General features: G+C 49.2%; 1 protein-coding gene across 1 annotated transcript; it reads left to right on the top strand.

Moving 5' to 3' along the window:
* Positions 1-799: 799 nt before the first annotated feature.
* ANKRD24 (ankyrin repeat domain 24) lies at positions 800-27533 on the top strand. Its single transcript, XM_036241631.1, has 22 exons — positions 800-835; positions 10383-10469; positions 10575-10705; positions 10783-10871; positions 11825-11889; positions 12414-12471; positions 13974-14044; positions 14232-14338; positions 14517-14704; positions 15153-15190; positions 15780-15860; positions 16001-16108; positions 17025-17069; positions 17157-17255; positions 18401-18473; positions 18697-18815; positions 18995-19354; positions 19385-20512; positions 24937-25104; positions 26693-26818; positions 27282-27347; positions 27456-27533. The coding sequence occupies exons 1-22, from the start codon at positions 800-802 to the stop codon at positions 27531-27533; spliced, it is 3321 nt and encodes a 1106-aa protein (XP_036097524.1).
* The last annotated feature ends 131 nt before the right edge of the window (positions 27534-27664 follow it).

Here is a 27664-nt window from a genome sequence, read left to right as displayed (position 1 = left end):
ATACATACACATAACCATCAAATCAGACCTCCATTCACCTTGGGAGACTTTCCCTCCATGCTCTCACTCATGCAGAAGCCAGGCTGGTGTAAGGGGATTTAGCTGCAAGGGTGTTCTCTCTGACTATCCAAGAAACATGCCTCTGTCCTAAGATCCTCACCTCTGGGCCTGGTCCCCAAAGAGCCCCTCACTGTTCAGGACGATAAAAACCAGCCCAGATACTTTGAGTTTGTGGAGACAGGGCTGGGTTAGAAGAGACCCAGGCAGGGCTGGGGGAACCCACTTTGGTGAATTAAAGCTCTGCCTACTGGTGAGAGGCAAAGTTGATCAATCAGAAAATGAGATTTTGAAACTGGGCTGTGTAGGATACATAGGAGGTCACCAGAGAAGGAAAAAAGAAAGGCATTTTAGGTAGAAGTAACTGCACAGTTAAAAGCTTGGAGACCAGAAAAAACTTGATCTGCTTGGGCCACAGGGAGTACTGGTGACCCCTACTGTTTGCTGACCCTGTGCTATGGACCTCACTGAAGACTGGCCATGAGTTGGTCAAGAGGGAATTATCTTCCTTATTTTAAGGGTGAGAGATGTGAAACTCAGCGAGTGCTAATGCCCAGCTGAAGGACACACAGCAGTTGGAGATGGGCATGTCTGTATCCTGCTCAAGGGGCCAGGATGGCCCAGGGAGGAAGTAGTGGTCCTTTTGGGGAGGGGAAGGCAGCTGACCCTCCTGCTGGCTGGGACTGATGTCCCTCACTCCCTGTCCTTTCCCAGGGTTGAGGAGAAACATTGGATGCTGGCCATGAAGACACTCCGGGCTCGATTTAAGAAGACAGAGGTAAGTCTGTGGCCACTGAGATGCATGCTGTCCCCCAACTTCAGGTTGCTGTCCCCCAGGGCCTAGTTGAAGATCCACTGGGCCTTTGGGCCCTTATCCCCTGCCCATCAGATTCTTTTAGCAGCTTCCATATGACCAGGGTCCTTCCTATTCAAAACTCTTCCATAGTTCCTCACCTCCTACAGGTTCCAGTTTACCCCTTTAAGCCTCTGGCCACCTCCCCTTCTTTTCCTCTCTACTGCCCCCTGCTGTTATGATGTCCCTACTGTTTCCTGTTCAAGTTTTCCAACCACCATACCTTTGCCCAGGCTGCTCCTCCACCTGGAATGCCCTCCCCTGGAATTGTTGTTGCCTACCAGAACCTCCTATCCCTGCTAATTTGGCTCCAATAACACTTCTTCCAGAAGATCTCTGTTCTCACCCAGCTACAGTGACCACTTGCTTTTCTGAGGACTCACTTTCTTGGGGACCTTGATCTCTTGCTTTTTTGTTTTTAACAGGCAACTTTGTTTTAGTTTGCATGTGTAAGAGCAACTTCTTATTCAAGGAATTCATTTGATTAAAAAATACAGTTCAGCCCAGTCAGAGTGACTCAGTTGGTTGAGCTTCATCCTGTGCACTGAAAGGTTGCTGGTTTGATTCCCAGTCAGGGTACATACCTGGGTCGCGGGTTCAATCCCCAGTCGGGGCACATACGGAAGTCAACTGATTGATGTTTCTCGCTCACATCTCTCTCTCTTTCTCTCTCTCTCTCTCTTTCTCTCTAAGTATGTCCTCGGGTAAGGATTAAAAACAAAAACAAAAAGTAATTCAGCCATTATCCTGACATTTCTGTCACATATTTAGATGCTTTTCTTTATTTATTTTATTTTATTTTTTTATCCTCACCCGAGGATATTTTTTCCATTTTTTGTACAGATAGAGTGGGAGGGAGAGAGAGGAAGGGAGAGAGAGTGAGAAACATCGATGTGAAGGGACACATCGAGTGGCTGCCACCCGCACGACCAACCAGGGTCGGGGACAAACTGCAACCGAGGTACGTGCCCTTAGCGGGAACCGAACCCGGGTCTCTCCGGACCGCAGGCCGACGCTCTAACCGCTGAGCCAAACTGGCCAGGGCTTTAGATGCTTTTCCAAGTCACATTTAATTTTCAATATTTTACATGATAAAGTTTCCAATTACCCTTGGGAAAAAAATTTTTCTTTTAGTCTTCACCCAAGGATATTTTTCCATTTATCTTCAGATAGAGTGGGAGGGAGAGAGGGAAAGAGAGAAACATCGATGTGCTAGAGATACATTGATTAGTTGTCTCCTGCCTGACCCAGTCCAGGGCTGGGGACCAAACCGCAACTGAGGTACGTGCCCTTGACTGGAATTGAACCTGCCACTCTCTGGTCCATGGGATGTGCTCTAACCATTGAGCAAAACCGGCCAGGGCGGTAACATTTTTTTATTGAATTTATTGAGGTGACATTGGCTAATAAAATTATATAGGTTTCAGGTATACAGTTCTATTTTTTAATAATTTTTTTTTTTATTGATTTGAGAGAGAGAAACATTAATGAAAGAACACTCATTGGCTGCCTCCTACATGCCCCTCACTGAGGATTTGGCCCAGAACCTGGGCATGTGCCCTGACCGGGAATCGAACCAGCGACCTCTTGGTGCATGGGTCAGTGCTCAACCACTGAGCCATGCCAGCCAGGCTCAGGTGTACAGTTCTATAGTATATTATCTGCCTGTTGTAGTATGTGTTCACCATGATCTCTTGCTTTTGACTGTTTATTCAGCAAATATTTGTATCAGGCACTGTTTTGGCACAGAACAAACAGCAATGAATAGGGCTGACAGAAATCTCTGCCCTTAGGAACTGATAGCCAGGTGGGGGAGATGGACACAAAACAAGATAAATGAGTAGAAAGGCATATTTTGTGCCATTGAGACAAAGAAAGCAAGGAAATGGAATTGGAGTGTCTGGGGAGATGGATGCAATTTTAAACTGGTTGTCAGCAAATTGAAACTGGGCATGTAGAATGAATAAGTTGTAATTTTATTTTATTTTATTTATTTGTTTGTTTTTATTCTCACCTGAGGACATTTTTGCATTTATCTTCAGATAGAATGGGAGGGAGAGAGAGCGAGAGGGAGAGAGAGAGAGAGAGAAACATTGACGTGAGAGAGACACATCGAGTGGTTGCCACCCACAGGACCCCAACCGGGGCCGGGGACAAACTGCCACCAAGGTACATGCCCTTAGCAGGAACCAAACCCAGGACTCTGGTCCACCAGCCAACACTCTAACCACTGAGCCAAACTGGCCAGGGCATAATTTTATTTTGTTTTAAGATTTTAAAAATAAATTTTTGTCCCTGGCCAGTTTGGCTCAGCAGTTAGAGTGTCTGCCTGCGGTCCAGAGAGACCCAGGTTCAGCTCCCGCTAATGGTGTGTACCTTGGTTGCAGTTTGACCCGGGCCCTGGATAGGTCGTGCGGGTGGCAACCACTTGATGTGTCCCTTCGATGTCACGTCGATGTTTCTCTCTCTCTCTCTCCCTCTCACTCTATCTGAACAAAAAATGGAAAAATGTCCTCGGGTGAGGATTAAATAAATAAATAAATAAATTTTTGTTTATTGGTTTTGTGTGTTTTTTTTAGAGAGAGAGAGGAAGGGAGAGAGGGGGAGAGAGTGAGAGAGAAACATCCATCTGAGAGAGACACATTGATTGGTTGCCACCTGCATGACCCCAACTGGGGCCGGGGAGTAACTATAACCGAGGTAAGTGCCCTTGGCTGGAATTGAACCCAGGCCTCTTTGATCCACTGGCCAATGCTCCAACCACTGAGCCAAACCAGCCAGGGGGAGAGAGAGAAACTTTAATTTCTTATTCCACTTATTCATGCACTCATTGGCTGATTTTTGTATGTGCCCTGACCAATCAAACCTGCAACCTTGGCGTATCGGAACAATGATCTGACTAACTGAGCTACTCGGCCAGGACTAGGTTACAATTTTATTCTATTTTTATTTTTTAAAGGCTATTAGAAAGTCATCATTAAAAAATTTTTTTAAATTGATTTTAGAGGGAGAGGGAGAGAGAGAGGGAGAGAGAGAGAGAGAGAGAGAATCATCGATGAAAGAGAACATCTATTGGCCGCCTCTTGCATGCCCCCCACTGGGGAGTGGGCCCACAGCCCAGGCATGTGCCCTGACCAGGAGTCAAACCAGCAACCTCTTGGTGCATGGGTTGATGCTCAACCACTGAACCACACCAACCGGGCTAGGTTACAATTTTAAACTGGTTTTCAACAAAAGCCTTGCCAAGAAGTTGATATTAGAGCAAAAATCAGAAGGGAAAGAGAGAGGGATTTATGTGTTTACTTGAGGGAATTGCATTTCAGGCAAAGGGAATAGCCAGTGCAAAGGCTAGGATTGAGCTGGCTTCCCTTGCAGCTATGTATTGGATTATGTACCCCCAGAGAGAAATGCTCCTTCTTCTGTTATCCCTACACCCTCCTGCCCCACCCCAGTCCTTGCCACTGTGGGGGCCAGTCCAGAGCACAGATGAAGAGACCTAAGTGAGGATTGGCATCTAGAGGCAGAGTGCCCCTTTGTGCTAGTCTTGGTCAGGCTTGGCTTCACACTTACAGCACAAAGAAACCAAGGTCCAGAGAGGTTAACTCATCTCTCCTAGTCACAAAGCACACAAAGCAAAGTGGCAACATAAGATTCAAATACACACGTGCCTGACTTCAGAGCCCTTAGTCTTTATATCAAGTGATAGGGCCTCTTGTCAGCAGGCATAGCCCAGAGCAATCAGAGAAACTACCTGGAGGAGGCAGTGCTGGAGAGAAACCTGGAAGAACAGGGAAGATTAGACAAGTGAATGCAAAACCGGATGGGGACCAGTATGGGGACCAGTATGGGCAAAGGTTCAGAGACTAGATGGGTCCTGGTTGATTATATGGGATTATAAGCGGGTTCTTCTGGCTGAAGCAGAGAACATGACAGGGAGCTGAGAGCAGAGAGGGCCTGCCCAGAGGAGTCCTTGAAAGCAAGAAAAAGTGGGCAGGGCTACAAGTCTGGTTTTAAAGTCAGGCAGCTCTGGGTTTGAATACTGTCCTTGACAAGCTGGGTGACTTTGGGTCTGTTGCCACCCATTCTGTGGTCTCCCTCAGTTTTTCCAACTTATTTTATTTTTGTTATTTATTAATTTTAACATTCCTTTTTATTTAAAATTTTATTTTAATTTAATTTTTTATTTCTTAATTGAATGTCATGGAATTCATTTTTATTTCATTTTATTTTTATTTATTTATATTCAAATACAATAAATAGCTTACCATGTGCTTGTTTTTGTTTTTATCCTCACCAGAGGACATTTTTTGCATTTATCTTCAGATAGAGCGGAAGGGAGAGAGAGAGGAAGAGAGAGAGAGAAACATTGATGTGAGAGAGAGACATTGACTGGTCGCCACCCACACAACCCCAACTGGAGCTGGGGACAAACTGCAACCAAGGTACATGCCCTTAGCAGGAACAGAACCTGGGACTCTCCGGTCTGTGGGCCAATGCTCTAACCGCTGAGCGAAACCGGCCAGGGCACCATGTGCTTTTTGTATGTTAGTGCATTTACCTCTCTTATTGGGATAGTAGCTCTTATTATCCCCATTTTATAGATGAGGAATGGATGCCCAGAAAGGTTAAGGAATTTGCCTAAGGCCACACAACTTGGAGTTGAGACACCAGACTTCCCCCAGGGCTGTGTTCCTGTGACATAATTTGGGTTTTTGCGGGGTGGGGCCTTGGGGGGGGGGGGGGCTGGTGTATTGAAAGAAAAGAGAGAGAGAGAAAGGAGAAAGAAGTAGAGAAAAAGGAATAAATGGCTCATTAATCTCCTACAGAATGTAACACGAGCTCAGTTTCATTTACTATGAAATGACCCTAATTATTTTCCTCCAGTTTGGAATCAATTTCTAATTTAGATTTTTCATATTAGCCAAAATAATTTTTGAGAAGTTGTAGCCAGTGGTAAACCAAATAGCTTTAATTTCAAAAGCGGAATTATGTTAAAATGAAGTCTTTCAAAAAATTTTGTGCAACTAAAAAAAAAAAAGGACTCCTAATTCAGAGCATGAATGTGTTTTGATAGGTGTGTGGCACAAAGTCAAGGGGAGAGAAGCGGGGACTGGTGGGTGTTAAAATGTCAAACTGGGTATGAGAGTCTGGGGGTCTGGAGTGGAGGGGAAATACACTGTTTGCTCCTAGCAGGGAGGAGCCTGGGTTGGGCTGGTGGGGGGTTGCTGGAGCAGTAGTGCAGCTGGGACTGCCTGGGGGAGTAGCTTGTCCTCCACCCCCCACCCCCCCAACACACACCCAGCATCTGCCATCCCTCCCTCCACCTGCCCGGCTCCAGTTTCTCAGCAGGCAGCAGGAGTCAGGTTCAGCTTTTGTTCAGCTCCCCTAGGGAAGAAAGCAAACACCCGTGACTGCAGAAATCCCACCTCATGTCTCTGCGGACCTTTTATTCCTCTTCTCAGCACACACAGTCCAGCCCTCACACCTTTTCTCCAGTCCTTCTCCGCTGCCTGCTGCGCCTCCCACTCCATTCTGCTTCCGCTAATACCAGCCTGTTTTTCAAGGCCCAGCAGAAGGCAATACTTGCTCTGGGCCTTCTCTAGCCATCTCCGAGTCTCAGTGTTTCTACCCATCAAATCGGAGTTAACTGGAGCTGCAAGCCTCCTCTGCCACTACCTGCTGCCCTTATTTCAGGTTTTAGAAAAATTCCACAAGAAAGAAGATTGGGGTTTTAGAGAGTCTTAGACTCCCAATGCCTCAACACTTCCTGGAAAATCAGTCTCTCTCTTTCTGTCATATTTCATCTCCAGAGTCACCATTTCTTTAATTAATTCAACAGACATTTATTAAGCACCTACTCTGTGCCAGGCCCTGTTTAGGTGCTTGTTTGGTTTAACACTCTGTTCTATCATCTTGAAATTCTTTTTTCTCTCTAGTTTGCTTTTTTCCCATCACCATTTATCCCTCTTATACCCTCCCCCACCTCCACTCATCCCCCACCTTGAAATTCTTAATAAGTTTTGAACAATGGGCTCTACATTTTCCTTTTGCACTGGGCTCTGCAAAGTCTATCCCCAGTACCTGCTAGGGATACAGCGGTGACCAAGATGGACCAAAATCCCTGCCTGTGTGGAAGTGACATTCTAGGGGAGAGACCAAAAAGAAACAGAATGGGAAAACAAAAAACAAAAAACAAAACAATGTCTTCAGAAAGGTACACAGTATTACGTCAAATGGTGATAAGAGCAATGAAGGAGCAATAAGCTCTACTAAAGAGCTAGAGAGTAACAAGGGTGGTCAGAGTCGGCTCTCTGAAGGCGTGTCTTCTAGCACAGACAATAGTAAAGGAACCAGGCCTGTGGGGGAGGGATGATGCTCAAGGTGGAGGGCACAGCAAGAGCAAAGGCCCAGAGGTGGGACCAAGATGTGTGAGGACCGAAAAGGATGCTACAAGCAGGATGAATTGGACCAGGGGAAATAATGTAGGGAAGATGAGCTCAGAGAGCTGACAAGGGAATGTTTAGAACAGGGGTGAGGACATTTTTCCTGTTAAGGGCCAGACAGTAAATAGTTTTGGCATCTTGGACCCTCCCTCCTCAATTCTGCCATTGCAGCTTGGGAGCAGCCATAGGCCATCTTTAATGGATGGGCATGGCTCTGTCCCAATAAAACTATGGGCACCGAAATGTAAATTTTACCTGAGTTTCATATGTCAGAAAATATTATCCTTCTTTTGATTTTCTCTCCTAGCCACTTATAAGTGTAAAATTCATTCTGAGCTCTTGAGCCTGACAAACCAGGCAGGGATGGGATTTGGCTCAGGACCACAGTTCGTAGATCCTTTGCCATAGAGTTCCCTGGGCCTTATGAGCAGTCAGCATTTTATGCTGAGTGAGGTCGCTAGATATCTGATGCAGGCTTTAGGAAGCCAGTAGACAAAGAACCAAGGGGATGCCCTGGCCAGTGTGCTCAGTGGTTAGAGCGTCAGTCCATGGACCAAAGACTCACAGGTTCAATTCTAGTCAAGGGCACATACCTCGGTTACAATTCAGTCCCGGCCCTGGTCAGGGTTGTGTGGAAGGCAACCAATTAATATGTCTTTCTTTCTCACATCAGTGTTTCTCTCTCCCTCTCTCTCTGTGTCTGTTTCTCTCTCCCTTACCCTCACTCTATCTGAAAATAAATGGAAAAATACCCTTGGGTTAGGATTAAAAAATAAAAAAAGAACCAAGGAAATGAGGGCAAAAGCTGGAAGGCCAGGGAAGAATTGTCCCCAGATAAAAACTCTTAGTGATGGGGCTGGACCACCAGCAAGAAGGGGTGGGCCTGAATGTAGTTTACAGCCAGTAAGGTTGGCTGTTAGATTTGGTGTGCAGTGAGAGAGAGGGGTCAGATGATGCCAAAACTTGGCTTGAGCCCCTGGGGGACAGTGATGCCCATGGCACACTGTGGGGGCCTGTCCAGGAGGACAGGCTAAGGGCAATTGGAAATCCAAGGCCTGAGCCAGGAGATCCATTTCAGTCTTCTTTCTGGACAAGCCATCCCCTTGGAGTTAGAGCCAAAGGTTGTGTCTTCCCTGTCTTTCAGTGACTTAACTAAGCACCTACTATATCCTGCATCCCCAGGATTCAGCATTAGATATGCACACAGGCCCAACCACATCTTTTTTTAAGGAGTGAATTTATGTTTATGGCACATTTACTATCTGCCAGGCATTGTGCTGAGTGCTTCGCATATAGTAGCTTATGTGGTCCTCCAATAACCCTCTGCAGTAGCTACTGTTTATTATGAAACCCATTTCCCAGATGAGGAAAGTGAAGTCCCAAGCAGGTAAGTGTCTTAGCAGAGTCACATAATACATGTGGGGGTACAGGGAGTGGGGCCCTGGATTCAAACTTGGATTTATCAGACTGCAGAGCCCCACTGGCAGTTGAATGAATGAGTGAATGAATGAATGAGGAATGAATGAGTGAATGAATGGGGCAGTGAGTGAGCTGGGATGTCAGGGCGGCAGTGGGAGGCTCTGTTTGTCCAGGGCTCAGGCCAAGAGTCACCTGCCACCCAGCCAGCTTGAAGGAGGTGGAGAACACACAAGCAGGCAGGTCCTTGGAGATCCAGTGGAGAGCCTGCAGGGAGCCAGGGCCCTTGACTGCATCCTCTTCATGGCAATCAGGTTAGGTAGGGCCAGGGTGGCACCCCTCCCTGCCACTCCCCACCCACCCCTCCCCCACCACCCAGCCCAGCCCCCTCCCTGGCTCTGCCCCTACCTTGGGGGAGAGGACACCAGGAGGAGGGCAAGCAAGCCGGTAAAGGGGGTAGGGAGGGGCGGCGCTTGGTTTGGCACCACTGCTTGGCCAGATCACGAAGCTCTGGCAGTGCCTGCCCCGCCCTCCGGCCCCTCTGGCCGTGGATGCCATGAAGCAGCTGTGTCTGTGCGGCGCGGCCACCTCCTTTGCGGTAGGCCAGGGGAGGGGGCCTGGCTGGCTTCCCGACTGGGATCCTAACTCTCCCTCCCTCTCCCGCCCCTTCCCACCCCCTGATCACTAGAGGCCCGGACTCCCCACCCCCAGACCCGGAAAAGATGAGCTGGGAGGGGACAGAGGTAGGGGGATGGATGAGGCTTTTGGGGAGACAGATGGGGACTTTGAGGACATATGGGGACACTTAAGAAGGCATTTGAAGGGACAGTTTCAGAAAACAGTTTTGGATAGGGTCATTTGGGGGGATAATTTGAATGCTATTTTGGGGAACCATTTTTGGAAAAAGATACTGACATTTGGAAAACAATTTCAACGGACACTTGAGAGATTTCAGGGGAGGACACTTTGGGGACAGACGTTGGGGTCGTTTAGGGGGACGGTTTTGGAAAACACATCAAGAACTTTGGGAAGACATTTTGGAATGCATTTAGGCTGTGGTTTTGGGAACAGATCTTGGAGGACATTTGGGTGACAATTGTGACATTTTGGGGTGGTGGTAGAAGGATAGATGGCAAAGGATGGTTCTGAGGGATATTTAAAGAGACACTTTTAACCCTGGCCGGTTTGGCTCAGGGGTTGGAGTGTCAGCCTGAGGACCAGAGAGTCCTGGGTTCAGTTCCTGCTAGGGGCATGGACCAATAAATAAATAAATAAATAAATAAATAAATAAATAAATAAATAAATAAATAAAGAGACACTTTTAGAGGTTCCTATGGGAAGACTTCTGAGGGTAATTCGAAAAGACGCATGGGTCAGTTTGATGGGGTGATGTTGGAAAGGTGGCTGTTCATTAAGGGACAGGTTGGGGGCCTAGGTATGGGGGACAATTTTGGGAAAGATTCTGGGGTCTTATCTGGGAAGTTTAATGGGAGGATGCTGGCACTGGGTGTTGGATGGACATTTGGGGTGATGGGCTTAGGGACAGATGTAGGGAGGCACAGGCTTGGAGGATACTGTCTCAGGCCCCCACCCAGGACCACCTCCCCCCACAGCTGCGACTCGGCCCCACCGACCTTGGCTCCTGCCCGCCCTGTGGTCCCTGTCCCATCCCGAAGCCGGCAGCCAGAGTCAGGCGCCAGGCAAGTGCCCATGGGCGGGCGGTGAGAGCCCAGAGCCCCTGCCAGGGGGAGTGGGGAGGGGGCAGCAGCTGCCCAGCCCTATGGTCCTCTGGGTGTGCCCCACAGAGCCAGGACTGGGGCAAAAGTGATGAGCGGCTGCTGCAGGCTGTGGAGAACAATGATGCTGCACGGGTGGCCTCCCTCATCATCCGCAAGGGTCTGGTGCCTACGAAGCTGGACCCCGAGGGCAAGTCTGCGTGAGTGCCCATGCCCGGGGGGTATGATGGTTGAGGGGTAACCACCCTGCTGCTTACCTCTCACTTCTAACCTCCAGATTCCACCTGGCGGCTATGAGGGGTGCAGCCAGCTGTCTGGAGGTGATGCTGGCACACGGCGCCAACGTCATGAGCACAGACGGGGCAGGTACTGCCCACCAGGTCCCAGGGGAGGGAGGAGAACTCAGACCAGGTGCCCAGCCTGAGGGTTCAGCCAGGCCCTGCTTCATGACCTCAGTGTCTTGCTGAAAAGAGGGGGTTCCTTTTAGTGCCCCCAGGGAGTCCCAGGGGCATGTCAGGTTGCAGTGCCCAAGGACAGGGATCATGGCTGTCATCAAGCAAGGTGAGTCAACTTGTAGATGAGGAGAAGCTGGGATACAGGTAGTGGTTGAGTCAGAAGAAGTAGCTGGAACACAGAAGTATGTGAGCTTGAGAAGTGTCTGGGAGCTTGAGAATAATAAGTAAATTTGGAGGGAGTGTCTGAGTATGTGGAGTAACTGGGGTTTAGAGGTAGCTGGAGCTCTGGGACTAGCTATAACAAAAGGAGAATCTGGATTTATGATTTAACTACGAACCTGAGATAATAACAGATATATTGCATGGCCAAAGGAGTAGTTGGGGCTCCTAGGCATGGTACATAGCCATGTCTGAAGCTTCAGGCAACAGGCATAATGCCAGGATGTGTAGAGTAACTGATTTGTAGAGTATCAAAGACAGGGATATAGCTGGCACATGGGATAGCAAGGGCGTATGGATTAGCTGAGACATACAGAACAACCATGGATTCTGAGGGGCATAGCTGGCACTTCGGTGTTGCTGAGCATATAGAGTGGCTGGGGATATGGGAAGTAGCTGGGGCAGTAGGGCTTGAGGAGTGGGTGGGTGTAGAGTGTAATTAACATGAGATTGTCTGGGATATAGACTGGCTGGGGCTTGGAGAGTCTCTGCCCACAGGGAGTATCATAGTTTTGAGAAATGCCTGGGTTTGGGGACTTGCTAGACACAGAGAAACTGAATCATCACAAATAGTTGACACAGGTTGGGGAGCAGTCAGAACTCCTTGAGTATTTGAAGCCCTAGTAAGTCCCCTCTCCCTTTCAGGTTACAATGCCCTCCACCTGGCCGCCAAGTATGGGCACCCACAGTGCTTGAAGCAACTGTTACAGGTCATTTTCTTTCTTGTCCTAGATACTCCCTGAACCCCAGATACTCCCCTGCCCTGACTATTCCTCATTACAGCAATTCCCCGAACCCCCATGTATTCCCTGAATCCTAGATATTCCTTGGCCCCTTTTACTCCTGAGCTACTCCTTGGATAACTAGATACTCCCTGAGTGCCCAGATACTTCCCGCATACAAGATATACTTCCAATATCAGATATTTCCAGAGCCCCAGTTTCTCCTAAAGCCTAGGTACTTTCTTGGCCACAGGTACTCTTAGAGTTCCCATCCATTCCCCAAGCGTTCAGCTGCTTCTGAACTCCTAGCTATTACCCTTTTCTCGCCAACTTTTATAAAAACAAAGTCACTCAGAGGCCTATGAGGAGACAGGCTCCACAGAGCAGGAAAGTGGGAGGGGAGGAAGGGCTGAGGCAAGGAGCCTGAAATATAGCAGAGCCAAGGAGGAGCAGCTCCTAGAGAAACCAGCAGCAAAGAGGAATGGCTCCTCAAATGACTCCCCCTCCCACAGGCATCCTGCGTGGTGGATACTGCGGACAGCAGTGGGTGGACGGCCCTGCATCATGCAGGTGGGTGCAGCCCAGCCTTGACCTGCCCACCATGGCCCACTGGTGCTAGGCTTGGGGGTTATTCTACCCAGTGCCCTTGGGACCTGCCTGCCTTCTCTTTGTTCCTTACTGAGCACTTACTGTTTGTCAGGCACTGGGACTCGTCTCTTTGAGCTACAAACAATGATCCTATTGGACAGACAAGGTGATTGAAGTTCACCCACAAAACAGTAGGGAGAACCTAGGCCATCTGACCCCAAAGCACAACCTACTGTATGCCAGGCCTGGGGAAGGATGATAGGGGGATGACCAGACTGTAATTTCCTTGGAGGAACTCCTAGGGAATCTCAGGAAGGCCAAATCCTACCCACTTGAGCCAGAACCTAGCCCTGTGTCTGTCTACCATGCACATGAGATTCTGGAATGACTTTCACTGATGACTCCAGAAATATCTGTCCCCTTGGGAACACAGAATAAATTTGGGTTTGCTTTAGTTTTATTTACCAGTTTAAAATTCCTTGCAGTTGGAGTACGCTACCACCTAGTGGTGACAATGCCTAAGTCACACTACGGAAGCTCATTGGTTTTTTTCATTCAATAAATATTTCTCAAGTACCTGCTATGCACCAGGCTCTGTTCTAAGCGTTAAGATTATAGCAGCAAACAAAATCTTGTACTCTCTCAGCCACACAGCAGGTATCACAGTTTGCTGACTTGTCCACGACACCTCCCTTCCCTTTTTGAGGCTCTGGATATCCATACCATTTCCCACATCGACCCTGCCCAGCTTTCTCTTCAGGACTCTTGCCCGTGCAGTAATCTCTACTTTCCCCTTTTCACCTTCAAAACTCAGAACTCAGATCAAACCTCAAGAAGCCTGCCCAACCTCAGCTGAGGTCTGATCCCTCTGGTAAATTTTTTTTTTTAAATCCTCACCTGAGGACATTTTTGCATTCATCTTCAGATAGAGCGGGAGGGACAGAGGGAGGGAAAGAGAGAGAGAAACATTGATGTGAGAGAGACACATCGACTGGTTGCCACCTACACAACCCCAACTGCGGCAGGGACAAACTGCAACCAAGAAACCCAAACCCGGGACTCTCTGGTCCGCGGGCTGACGCTCTAACTGCTGAGCCAAACCAGCCAGGGCAACTCTGGTAAATATGAATACTGTTTGTATGAGAGTTTGGTGCATAGTAGGTACACAATAAATGCTAAGTGAATCAAAGAGGAGAACTACATGAACATTGGCCCAAAGTTCCAACTTAAGGGAGAATCACAATGGAATGTGGAAAGAGCTTGGGACTGGGAGTTCTCACTCTGCCTCTGACCCCATTGGGTGACCATGGACTTGGTTGGGCCTCAGTTTCCTCAACTGTAAAATAGGATTCATACCTTTGTTATTGATCTTTCAGGGGAGGTAGGAATTTCTTATGAAATAAAAGAATCACACTTAGACAAAAGGCTCCCGGAAAATATTTGTTTTACCTACATCCCCGCCCCATCCTTTTCTCTTTTTCCAGTGGCTGGTGGCTGTATCTCTTGCTCAGAAATGCTCTGCTCATTCAAGGCACATCTGAACCCCCGAGATCGGGTGAGCCTCTGTGGTCTTTTGGGAAAAAAATGCTGTACTTGACATATGCTGCCACCAAGTGGTAGCATCCTAGGCACCCTTTGAAAAGTGGGAAAGTTTCAGGTGAAGCTCAGGGGCAGTTATAGAGGCTTTGCAAGCTCCCAGGGTCAGCCTCTGATGTTTTATTCCCCCCCCCAACTCCCACCAGTTGGGCACAACGCCCCTCATAATAGCAGCTCAGATGTGTCACACAGATCTGTGTCGCCTCCTCCTGCAGCAGGGGGCTGCTGTGAATGACCAGGACCTGCAGGGCAGGTGAGCATCATCTGTCCTTCTAGCCATTCCGTCGTGTGCTGTGTAACATTGTGAAACCTCTTAATGTTTCTGTTTGGGGGGATCTAGTTGGCCTCTTCTCTCAACCCAGGCTGGTGTTGAGGAAGGCATGGGGGTTTGAGGATGTCCTTACCCTCTCAGTAGTCCTCTCTCCTGGTAGGACGGCCCTCATGCTGGCCTGTGAGGGGGCCAGCCCTGAAACAGTGGAGGTGCTGCTGCAGGGAGGGGCCCAGCCAGGCATCACTGACGCGCTGGGCCAGGACGCTGCTCACTACGGCACCCTGGCAGGAGACAAACTTATCCTACACCTCCTGCAGGAGGCAGCCCAGCGCCCATCACCACCCAGTGGTATGAAGCCCTATCTCTAAGCAGTTTCAGGCACCCTCCTAGGCATTTTCTTGTTACCCCTTTCTCTCCCTACTGTGGCTAGTATCAAGATAATCCTATATGCTGCATTACAGGAGGTTTCATGGCTTCCCTGATCCTAATCAGGACAGTTTCAAAGAGCACCAGAGCTTTTAGAATAGTCTAGGGGGTCTACTCTACTTTCCTGGGTCGTCTTTATTCTTGGGTCTTTGCCTTTTCTAAGAATTGGCATCCCACTTGCCCCATCTTGGAGATGCCACTGTCATCTCTTTTTGAGAGTTTCAAGGCCCCTCCTATCAGCATTCTGCCAACATGGTTGATTCCGGAGTCCCCCTCCCCCATAAGACCACTGGGTTCACTGATGCCCTTCCTAGGATGGGAATGGAGTCCCGAGAAGACAGTGCCTGACCCTGCTTTTCTTTCTCCCCTTCCCTTCTAGAAGATGATTCAGGCGAGGCATCGTCTCAGGTATGGATCACTAAGCAGTGATTGAGTTCCCTACCCTGTGCAACACTACTTTCCCTTGCCCTGAGCTCTGTGGCAAGAGAAGGAAAAGATGGACCCCTGCCACTGGGTTATGTCAGGGTACATTGCCACCTAGTGGCAGCATCACCCACAGCATAACTCCCAGAACTGCATGAGAACATTGGGGGATGAGGTCAAATCATGGGACTTGAGTGGGGTGGTGAGGGAAACTAGATTGGTGAGAGCTGATGTAGTCAGGGAAGGAGGCAGGTCTGGCCTCTTTCCAGCTTCCAGCACCTCAGTTCCACAGGGAAAGGTCACTTAGAGACAGTGTGGTCCAGCTGGGGAGAGTCCTAAGGCATAGAGAGGAGCAGAAAGTAAAGCAAAAGATCTGGAACTCTCTGGGAACATGGTTTTATCCCCTTTTAGGCTGGGATAAGCGAGAACCAGTCAGAGGCAGGGACTTGCTCAGGATCACACAGGAAGTGAGGGCAGAATTCGGGCTGGCAACAGATAATGGGCTCTGTGGGTTGGCTTATCTTGGTAGGAGGCTGGCATGTCCCCCATGTGTCCCTTCACTCCCTCCCATCAGAACTCTGTGTCCAGCCATGAGAAGCGAGGGGCTCACAAGAAGCGGAAGGCACCTCAGCCCCCCACCAGCATCCCTATGCCGGTGAGAGATGCCCTGGCCATGAAGAAGAACGGGGAGCCTTCAGGGGTAGCAATGGGGTTAGGAAGCTCCTGCTCAAGTATGGGATGGGACAGTCCTTGAGCCTCATATAAAAGTGGTGTGTCCTGGGGTTGGGAGAACAGGATGATCGTGATGCCTATGAGGAGATTGTGCGGCTGCGACAGGAGAGGGGTCGCCTGCTTCAGAAGATCCGTGGCCTAGAGCAGCACCAGGAACGAAGGAAGCAGGAGGTGAGTAGCAGCAGGAACACAGGCCTGGGGCTTAGCCTGGGGTGGGATGCAACTCTGAAGGGAAGACTGCTCCTACCTGCCCACCCTCACCTCCTCTCTTTCTTCCCCTTTCTCACTGCACTTAGCCTCATGGGCCTCCCTGCTGTTTCTCTGATATACCAGGCACAAACCCTGCCTCAGGGCCTTTGCATGTGCTGTGTCCTTTGTTCTGAGAGAACACTCTTCTCTCAGATCTCTCCATGGCTCCCTCCCTTACCTCTTTCAGGTCTTTGCTCAAAGATTTAAAATTGTAACACTCTTCTATTCACAATTCATATATATACATACACAAACACGCACACATTCTTTTTTTTTTTAGAGAGAGAGAAAGGGAGAGGGCGCGAGAGGGAAACATCGATTGACTGCCTCCTGCACACCCCTACTGGGGGAACAAGCCCACAACTCTGGCATGTGCCTTGACCTGGAATCGAACCGGCAACCTTTTGATGCACAGGACAGCACCCAGCCTACTGAGCCATACAGGCCAGGGCCTAGTTCCCTTTATTTTTATGTAAAGGATTTACTGCTGTTGGACATACTATATATTTTATTCATGTTTTCCCGTTCTACTGTAAGCCCACGAAGGAAGGCATAGTTAATGGTGCCTGGTTCACAGTAGATACTTGATCAATATTTATAGGATGGACAAATATTGAATGAATGAGTGAGTGAATGAATGAATGAGTGGCCAAAAATGGGGTCTGGCACAAAGTAGGCACTCAATAAGTACTAAGGAATGAGTGAGTGGGCAGAGCAGTGCTGGGTGTGCAATAGGCGCACAGGCGATATCTGGTTGGGACGGAGGGCTACTAAGCAGGAGGTGGGCCGGGGAGGGCCCCAGCCTAGATCCAAGCCCTGTCCCCACTTCTTTCATAAGCTGCCAGAGGTGGAAGCCAGCTCCCTTCACAGCCTGGAGAGACAGGTAGGTGGAAGGTCAGGGGACATCCAGCCGCCCAGCTGCCCAGTGCTTTTCCTGGAGACCGACTGAGCCTCTGCCACCCTCCTCCAGGTGCAAGAGCTACAGCAGCTGCTGGCAGAGAAGCAGGAGGAGAAGGAGAGTCTGGGACGGGAAGTGGAAAGTTTGCAGAGCCGGCTGTCCCTGCTGGAGGTGGGCTGGTGGAGAGTGGGGCCGGGGGCCTCCAGGGGCAGGGCCTTTCTTGAATCAACTGCATGACAACCACACTAATACACCTATAGTCTCACACACACAACTGACATACAAACACAATCACACACAGATAACACACACACAATGGACACTTCCCAAACACACAATCACACACACTCATGTGCGCATAGAGATGACAACCATGCTCATATACGTGGGGTTTTGCACATATAACAGGCAAACAGACAACAAACAAATCCATGAAAGCACAATCACACATACATCACAAATATATGCACACAACAAACACTTCTTATTCAGTCACACAGGTGACACACCCACGAATACATGTACACACACATATTTCTCAAAATACATAATTACACAAACATATTTATATACATGCTCAAAACACAACTGTGCACATACAATGGACTAAAACACAAGTGCAGAATCATACACTGTTACAGGAACTCACACGGGAGAGGCAAGGGCCACTGCGCACAGGGACACACATAACATGTACACATATGCCCTGGCCGGTTTGGCTCAGCGGTTAGAGAGTCCGCCTGCGGTCCGGAGAGACCCGGGTTCGGTTCCCGCTAGGGGCATGTACCTCGGTTGCAGTTTGTACCCGGCCCTGGTTGGTCGTGCGGGTGGCAGCCACTCGATGTGTCCCTTCACATCGATGTTTCCCTCTCTCTCTCTTCCTCTCTCTCCCTCCCACTCTATCTGTACAAAAAAATGGAAAAATGTCCTCGGGTGAGGATAAAAAAAACAAAACAAAACAAAAAACATGTACACATGTGCTCACTGCAGACCCACAACCTCAAACCATATACATGCACCCTTGCGAGGATGCACCCCAGCATCCCTCTCTCAGTCCCATGTGTCTAGGCTGCATGTACAACCCCCATCACTGGGGTTATGGTCACATACTTAGGCAGTGATTGGGCCATTTACTAATCTTCCCGGGAGCCTAGCACACAGTAGGCACTCAATACTTGTGAACCAAACACAGCCAGTTTGATGCTTGTGGGGAGCCAAACAGATCCATGAATGCCTCTGTCCACTCTAGATTCCTGGGGATCCCTGGGGGGTGGGAGGAGGCAGAACCCCAAGCTAGACATTGGGTCCCCTTTCAGAATGAGCGGGAGAACACCAGCTGTGATGTGGCCACCCTGCAGGATGAGGAGGGTGAGCTGCCTGACTTTCCAGGTAAGTCCCTACCTTGTCCTCCCCCCATGCACCCCCACCCACCTGGCCCCTGGGTCCCAGGAGATGGAGCTTTCACCTACAGGTATGGAGAGAGTTTGAAGCTGAAACGAAGGTTGGCCCTCATTTATTTCACATGCCCTGGGGCCCCAAAGCAATGTTCCAGACCCCAGCTTTCAACCCCTGTGGCTTGGGACCCCAGGGTCTGACTCTGTGCCACTGCCAGGGGCCGAGATGCTGCTCTCCAAGCAGCTAAGCCCGTCAGCCCAGGAGCTCCTGGCCTCGCTGCAGGAACAGGTGGCCAGCCTCACCAGACAGAACCGGGAGCTGATGGAGAAGGTCCAGGTGGGGAAACCAAGGCCTGGTAGAATGGGCTGGGGACAGATCTGAGGGATCGTTCCCCCAGGGGTTGGGGTAGGCACATGGCTGAGTCCATGGGCAGGGAAGGTGGCGAGACAACCCTATGCCCCCACAGCCCCTTCAGTTCCTGCTGGCTCCCTTCCCACCCCCACCTTCACCCCCAGATCCTGGAGAGCTTTGAGAAGGATGAAATGGAGGCAGATGGTTCAGCCGAAGTCATCCCTCTGGCCCTCTATGACTCTCTCCGGGCTGAGTTTGACCAGCTGCGCAGGCAGCATGCAGAGGCGGTGCGGGCGCTGGAGCAGCAGGGAGCACAGGGGCCTCCCAGAGGAGAGAAGGTAGCCCCTGGGGAGTGCAAGGACAAGGGAGCCAAGACCACTCAAAATGGGCCAACAGAAATGGAGCTTAATGGCATTGTGGCTCCAGAAACCAAAGTTAATGGAGCTGAGACCACAGACGACGAGGCTGCAGAAGTTGAAACCATGAAAGCCCAGACTTTGGAAGCAGCATCCACAGGGACCGAGGTCATGGAAACAAAACCCTTGGACACTCAGGCCATGGAAACGGAGGGTGCAGGAGCAGAGGCCTTGGAAACAAAGGCTACAGGGGCTGAGGTCACAGAAACAAAAACCCTAGAAGAAGGAGGAAACCTGGAAACACAGGCCACGGGAGCAAAGGCCACAAATACAAAACTAGAGGAACCAGAAATGAAGGCCAACGGAGTGGGTGCTCTGGAAGGAGAGCTCACAGGTCCAGAGACCACAAACATGGAGGCCACCACCCCTAGAGCCCCCACTGGCCCTGTCCTACACCCTGGTGCTGCTGAGGCCTCAGAAAAGCTGCAAACCGAACTGGAGATTAGGATTCGTGGCTTGGAGGAGGCACTCTGGCAGCGGGAGCGGGAGGCAGCCACTGAGCTGGAGGCAGCCCGTGGCAAGTGTGAGGCCACAGAGGCGGAGGCTGATGGGCTGCAGGAACGGATATGTGAGGCCGAGGATGGTGGGACTGGTGGTGGAGGCAGTGGTGACATGGTCCAACTTCGGGCAGCCCTGGAGCAGGCCCGGGAGGACCTCCGAGACCGGGACTCTCGCCTCCGGGAGCTGGAGGCCACCGTAGCGTGGCTGGATGAGGCCCGAGCGGGCAGGCTGCTGGCCGAGGAGGAGGCTCGGGGCCTCCGGGCAGAGCTGGCCCAGCGGGAGGAGGTGCGGCTGGAGCAAATCCGGGAGCTGGAGGTGCTACGGGAGCAGCTGGTCACCTCCACGGCCGCTGAGGAACAGCAGCGGGCAGCAGCTGCTGAGCTGAGTCAAGCCCGGGAAGCAGCAGAGGCCCGGGCTGCTGAGCTAGCTGCGGCCTGTGAGGAGGCTCGGCAGGGCCTGGCAGAGCTGCGTGAGGCCTCAGAGGTGCTCCGCCAGTCAGCAGTGCCAGCCTCTGAGCATCACCGGCTGCAGGAGGAGGCCCTTGAGTTGCGGGGCCGTGCCGCCAGCCTGGAGCAAGAGGTGGTGGCCACGGGCAAGGAGGCTGCCCGACTTCGGGCAGAGCTGGAGCGGGAGCGTGTGGGCAGTGTGGCCCGCTTGGAGCATGAGCGCATAGTGGGTGCACTTCAGGCTGAGGTGACCAGGCTGGAGGGGCAGCTGGAGGAGCTTGGACGCCGCCACGAGAAGACCAGTGCTGAGGTCTTCCAGGTGAGCATGGTCGGCCCCCACCAGGGACACCCAGCAGCCACTTGGTCATCTGTTTTGACTCTGCAGCCAAGGGATGTTTCAATCCCATAGATTTCAATCCTATAGACAACCAACCCTCCAGTGTTTCCAGGTTGACCTTTGACCCTGTGGCCATTCTGACCTGGATGTTTCAAGTTGCCTTTTCTTGTTTTTTTTTTTTTAATTTTTAAATTTTCTTTGTGATTTTTTTCTTTAAATCCTTTTGGCCATTTTGAGCCTATCATTTTTTTTTTTTTTTTTAATGGCTTGCACTTTTTGCAATCTGTTTATAAAACCTGCTTGTATCCCAGAAGCATGGGGAAATTCTCATGTTTTCTGCCAGCATCTTTATTGCTTTTGTTTCACGATCTTCTTAATGCTATGGCTCTAATTGTGTATATGGTTTGAAGTGGGACTCAATGTTTACTCATTTTTTTTGCAAGCAGTGAATTGGGGGGTTTTGCCCTGATGTTTTTACCAAATGTCCATTTTCTCTGCTGGTCAAAATGACCCTATGGCTCAAAAAAAAAAAAAGTTTTTATTGAGCCCTGGCTGGTTTGGCTCAGCAGTAGGGCATTGGCCCACAGATCAATGCATCTTGGGTTTGATTCTGGCCAAGGGCATGTACCTCGGTTGTAATTCGGCCCTGGCCCTAGTTGGGGTCGTGTGGAAGGCAACCAATCGATGTGTCCCTCTCATGTTGATGTTTCTCTCTCTCTCCCCTTCCCATTCTGCCTGAAGATAAATAGAAAAATATCCTCGGTTGAGGATTAAAAAAATAAAATAAGCCCGGCCAGTGTGGCGCAGTGGTTGAGCATCAACCCATGTACCAAGAGGTCGCTGGTTCGATTCTCAGTCAGGGCACATGCCCAGGTTGTGGGACAAATTCCCAGTGTGGGGCATGCAAGAGACGGCCAATCTATGTTCTCTCTCGTCGATGTTTCTATCTCTCTCTCTCTCCTTTTCCCTTCCTACCTCTCTCTAAAAAAAATCAATAAAGAAAAAAATAGCCCTGGCTGGTTTGGCTCAGTGGTTGGAGCGTTGGCCTATGCACCGGAGAGTCTCAGGTTCAGTTCCTACTAAGGGCACGTACCTTGGTTGCAGTTTGTCCCCACCCCTGTTGGAGTCATGTGGGTGGCAACCAGTCATTGTGTCTCTCTCACATCAATGTTTCTCTGTCTCTCTTCCCTTTCTCTCCCTAAAAATAATAATAATAATAATTAAATAAAATATGTTTTTATTGATTTTTTTTTAGGGAGAGCGATAGAAACTTTTTTTTATTCTCACCTGAGGACATTAAAAAAAATTTTTTTTTATTAATTTATTTTTGTTACAGATGTTTCTCCTTTTTTTCCTCATTGACACCCTCCTCCCCATCTCCCCCTACCCCGTACCTGGCTCTGTTGTCCATGTCCATCAGTTATGCGTACATGCATATAAATTCTGTGGTTTATCTCTTCCCTCCCCCCGCCATCTCCTCTTTTGAGGGTTGTCAGTCTGTATCCTTCTTCCATGTCTCTGGGTCTATCCTATTCACCTGAGGATATTTTTGCATTTATCTTCAGATAAAGCAGGAGGGAGAGAGTGAGGAAGAGAGAGAGAAACAATGTGAGAGAGACATAATGAGTGGTTGCCACCCACACAACCCCAACCGGGGCTAGGGACAAACTGCAACCAAGGTACGAGGTATGTGCCCTTAGCGGGAACTGAATCTGGGACTCTCCAGTCCACAGGCCAGTGCTCTAACCACTGAGCAAAACCGGCCAGGGTGAGAGACAGAAACTTTTAAACATCCATCAGCTGCCTGGCTAGTGTGGCTCAGTGACCGAGTGTCGACCCATGCACCAAGACATTGCCAGTTCGATTCTTGGTCAGGGCACATGCCCAGGTTGTGGGCCAAATCCTCAGTGTGGGGCATGCAGGAAGCGACCAATCTATGTTCTCTCTCATTGATGTTTCTCTCTTTCTCTCTTCCTCTCTCTCTAAAATCAATAAAGAAAAAAATGTTTTGCCCAGCTGGTGTGGCTCACTGGTTGAGCGTCGACCCATGCACTAAGAGGTCACCAGTTCGATTCCCAGTCAGGGCACATGCCCAGGTTGTGGGCCTGATCCCCAGTTGGGGGCATGCAGGAGGTGGCCAATCGATGTTCTCTCTCATCGATGTTTCTATCTCTCTCTCTCTTCCTCTCTCTCTAAAATCAATAAAGGCAAAATATTAAAAAAGAAAAAAAAGAAAAAGAAAAAAAAGAAAAAGAAAAAAATGTTTTTAAAATAAAAAATAGCCCTGGCCGGTTTGGTTCAGCAGTTAGAGAGTCAGCCTGTGGTCCAGAGAGACCCGGGTTCAGTTCCCGCTAAGGGCACGTACCTCGGTTGCAGTTTGTCCCTGGCCCTGCTTGGGTCGTGCAGGTGGCAACCACTCGATGTGTCCCTTTCACGTTGATGTTTCTCTTTCTCTCTCCCCCTCCCACTCTGTCTGAACAAAAAATGGAAAAATGTCCTCGGGTGAGGATAAAAAATAAATAAATAAAAAATAAGCATCCATCAGCTGCCTCCTGCACATCCCTCACTGGGGATCGAGCCCCAAACCCAGGCATATGCCCTGACCAGAATTGAACCAGGACCTCTTAGTCCATGGGACAATGCTCAATCCACCAAGCCACACCGGCCAGGCTGACCCTAGAGCTTTTTCCAGCTGGCTCTTTTGAGACTGTCATTTTATCTTATGATCATTTTGATTCTTTAACCCATTCTGGAAGAGGATGTCATGCACAGGGATTTTTTTTTTTTCCCCTTTCATTTTGAACCCAGTAGATTTTGATGCTGAATTTTGTTTTGTTTTGTTTTTTAACCCAGGGAATATTTATTTTGTCCCTGATTGTGGACCTTTTGATTCCATCTTTTTTTTCAGTTAAAAAACAAAACAAAACTGGGAACTGTTCTAACAAATTTGTAAATAAGAAGCTACATTCATTGCTGGTCAGGAAAACATTTTCCTTTCTGAGCTTCTGTTTACTCACCCATATAATGGAGATAACAGTAATTCCTAATCCTCACATGGAAATTAAGTGGCTTAATTTATATTAGCTACTTAGGACAGTGATGGTACAAGTGATCAATAAATGACAGCCAGAATTATTCTTTCTCCAAGAACACTCTCTTTTATTAATTTTTAACATTTTATTTTTTATTTTTAGAAATATGTTTTATTGATTTCAGAGAGAGAAAGGGAGAGGGAAAGAGAGATAGAAACATCTATGAGAGAGAAACATTGGTCGGCTACCTCCTACATGCCTCCTACTGGTGATGGATCCCACAACCAAGGCATGTGCCCTGTCTAGGAATTGAACCCATGACCTCCTGGTGCATGGGACAATGCTCAACCAACTAAGCTATACCAGCTGGACAAGAACACCCTTTTTTAAACCAGTTAAACCCTTGATCATAGTCCAACCTAAGTATGACCATCTTCATGGATGTCTTTGCAGTTTTACTTTCTCATGATCACTTCTTATGTGTGCCAATTATACTAATCAGAACATCTAATTATTATCCATTTTCCCTGGAGCTGTTATTTCTATAAAGGCTGGTGTTCCCTCCAGGATCAATTTTTGCAAATCAAACATTGTTTCGATCTCGATATTTTCATGAAAATGCAGTCATCATATTTGGAGATCTATTTGCTTTTCATCCAAATTCTTCCGGTTTTTCTTTCATTTTGTAAGAAATCTAAAAACTTTCAACCACTGGCAGAGAAAAGAACATTAGTGGTAAAAAATAATATCACCAACTCAAATATAGCACTCACTTACTGTGTGCTGGGCACTGTTCTAAGCATATTCCATGTATTTGCTCATTTTATCTTCACAACCATCCTAGGAAGTGGGGGGCTATTATTATCCTCATTTTAAGTATAAAGAAACTGAGGCACAGAGAGGTTGTTTCTTGTGTAAGGCCACACAGCTAGCAGATCAGAGGTGTTTGGTAGGGTCAGAAGATTCATAGTGCTCTGTGGAATTCAGAACTTCCCTGAATCAAACTCCTTGAGATCAAAATAGGCTTGGAGCCCTGGCCAGTTTGGCTCAGCGGTTAGAGCGTCGGCCTGCGGACTGGAGAGTCCCGGGTTTGGTTCCCGCTAAGGGCACGTACCTCGGTTGCAGTTTGTCCCCAGCCCCGGTTGGGGTTGTGTGGGTGGCGACCACTCGATGTGTCTCTCTCACATTGATGTTTCTCTCTCTCTCTTCCTCCTTCTCTCCCTCCCGCTCTATCTGAAGATAAATGCAAAAATGTCCTCAGGTGAGGATAAAAAATAAAAAAAGAGGACAAAATAGAAGGTCAGAGAAACTCTGGGGTCCAGGCATCTTTGGGGTCCAAGTGTCCTCAGGGTCACACGTGGGCTTGGGCCACAGGTGCAGCGTGAGGCATTATTCATGAAGAGTGAACGGCATGCAGCTGAGGCCCAGCTGGCCACGGCTGAGCAGCAGTTGCGTGGGCTACGTACCGAGGCTGAGAAGGCACGCCAGGCCCAGAGCCGTGCCCAGGAGGCCCTGGACAGAGCCAAAGAGAAGGACAAGAAGGTGGGTCTCCTTTTCCTCTACTTAGTTGGAGGCCCCCACTCAACAGAGGTTGGGGTGTGGGGATCTAAGAATGTCCCAGCTAAAAGGATTCTGGGAAATGATCCCATTTTCCAGATTGGAAATTGAGACACAGAAGGAAGAGGACAACTCAGATATATAAACTACTGTCCCAACTACTAATAACTACCACAGTAACATTTATTGAGCACTTATTGCATTGCAGGCCATGTGCTATGCATTTAATATGGATTAATGCATTTAATCCTATCATTAAGTTCCAACAAGATTGGGGCTTTTATTATTCCCATTTGAGGAAACCAAGGCACAGAGAGGTGAAGCCACTTGCCCAAGGTCACAGGCTATGTGATGGTTCCTCCAGGGTTTAAACTCAAGTTCCCAAGTTCTTTTCTTAAATGGTAAGAATAATAACAGAGGCCTCTGGTTATAGACTCAGCTGAGTTTCACACACCACCACTTTTAACCTCACAACCCTGAGAGCCAGAAAGCATTTTTATCTCCATCTTCCAGATGCGCGAACTGAGGCTCTGAGAGGCAAAGTGAATGCTCAAAGTTACACAGCATGTCGCTGGACACGGGATGTGACCCCCAGAGCCCCAGATACTTTAGTGCAAAGAGTCACTCAGACATGACTTGCTGTGTGACCTTGAATAAGTCACTTGACCTCTCTGAGCCCCAGTTTCCATCTCTGTAAAATGAAGATAAAATTGTGGTAAGGATTATGCTTTATTTGTAGCAGAGTTCCTCTTTCTCAGCACTAGTGACATTCAGGGGCAGGTCACTCTCTGTGGAGGGCTGTTTTGGGCACTGGGTTGTTGAGCACCACCCCTTGCCCCACCCACTTGATGCCAAGCACATCCCCAGACATTGCCCAGTGTCTCCTAGGGCAGAATGGCCTGTGATTGAGACCTCTGATCTATAGGAATAATAATAAAGCTTAGCATTTATTGAGTGTCGGCTCTTTGCCAAGCAGTTTAAACTTAATCACTGTTTAGAATCAGTTAACTGGTGAGAACCATGATTCTCCTTATTTTACAGATGAGGAAACTGGGCTAGGAGGGGTTAAGTCATCTTCTCAAGATCTCTGAGAAAGGGATAGAGAGGGACCCAAACCCAGGGCCGTGTGACGCAGCCCCACCAGGTTTCCTGTCCCCCTGTTCCATCAGCCTTCTCTTTCCAGAGAGTCCATGAGATGTGACAGGATCAGCAAACCTTTACTGTGAAGGACCTGATAGGCAATGTTTTGGGCTCAGGTCTGCCATTGCAGCAGGAGCCACAGGTGAAGTGATCATGAATGGGTGTGGCCACACACCAATAAAATTTTATATATGAACATAGAAATTCGAATTTGATCTAATTTTCATGTATCACAAAATAGCATTCTCCTTTTGACTTTTAATCCCCCAACCATTTAAAATGATGAAAACCATTCTCAGCCCAAGGGCCAGAGCTGGCCCCTAGAATGGGACCTTCCCTCGAAAACCTCTGTCCCACCTCTCTTACTGCTGCTGCCCCCAGCCCTGGACTCAGGGTGACCATGTGACTGCTAACCCTCCCACCCCCACCCCAGATCACAGAGCTCTCCAAGGAGGTCTTCAGTCTTAAGGAGGCGCTGAAGGACCAACCAGCAGCCCCAGGCAGCTCCGAGGTGAAGGCCCTCCGTGACCAGGTGAAGGCTCTACAGGGGCAGCTGGAGGTGAGAGCTACTCAGGGCTCATGCAGAGACCCCAGGAGAGGGCTCGGGGCATGGGAGGAAAATACTGCAATGTTTTGTCAACTGGCACTGTCACACTGGTCCATGCCATCAAAAGAGGGGCTCAGGCCCTGGCCAGTTTGGCTCAGCAGTTGGAGTGTCAGCCTGCGGACCAAAGAGTCATGGGTTCGATTCCAGTCAAGGGCACATACCTCGGTTGCAATTTGATCCCCAGCCCTGGGGGGGGGGGGGCTGCTCGGGGTCATGCCAGAAGCAGCTGGTTGATGTGTCTCTCTCACATTGATGTTTCTCTCTCCCTCTCTCCCTCCCACTCTATCTGAAAATCAGTGGGAAAATATCCTTAGGTGAAGATTAAAAAAAAAAGAGGGGCTCAGGGTGCAAAGGGGGCATTTTGGCATCTTGGAGGGTGTCTTGCTTTTCTGAGCGCCATCCGACATATCCACAGGAAGCTGCCAGGGACCACAGTGCAGTGGTGGCCTTGTATCGGAGCCACCTCCTATACGCCATTCAGGTGAGTCAGCCCTGGCTTGGCCATACCACTGGCTGCTCTCTGGTCCTCCGTTTCCCATTTGTACAATGGCAGGGGTGCCAGGCTCTCCCTCTGCTCCCCCAACCACAGGGTCAGATGGATGAAGAAGTGCAACAGATTCTGAGCCAGATCCTACAGATGCAAAGGCTCCAGGCTCAAGGACGCTAAGCCTCGGAACACTGACCTTCCGCTTGCTAGGACTTGCACAGGGGGTGTTGGGGCTCATGAACTGACCTTCTGAACTTGGAGATCAGTCTGGCGCACCCCTCCCTGGCTGTCCACCACTCGGGTCCTGACCA

Source organism: Molossus molossus, unplaced genomic scaffold (assembly GCF_014108415.1).
Source record: "Molossus molossus isolate mMolMol1 unplaced genomic scaffold, mMolMol1.p scaffold_m16_p_4, whole genome shotgun sequence".
NCBI lineage: Eukaryota > Metazoa > Chordata > Mammalia > Chiroptera > Molossidae > Molossus > Molossus molossus.
This window is presented reverse-complemented; position numbering and strand designations above follow the sequence as displayed.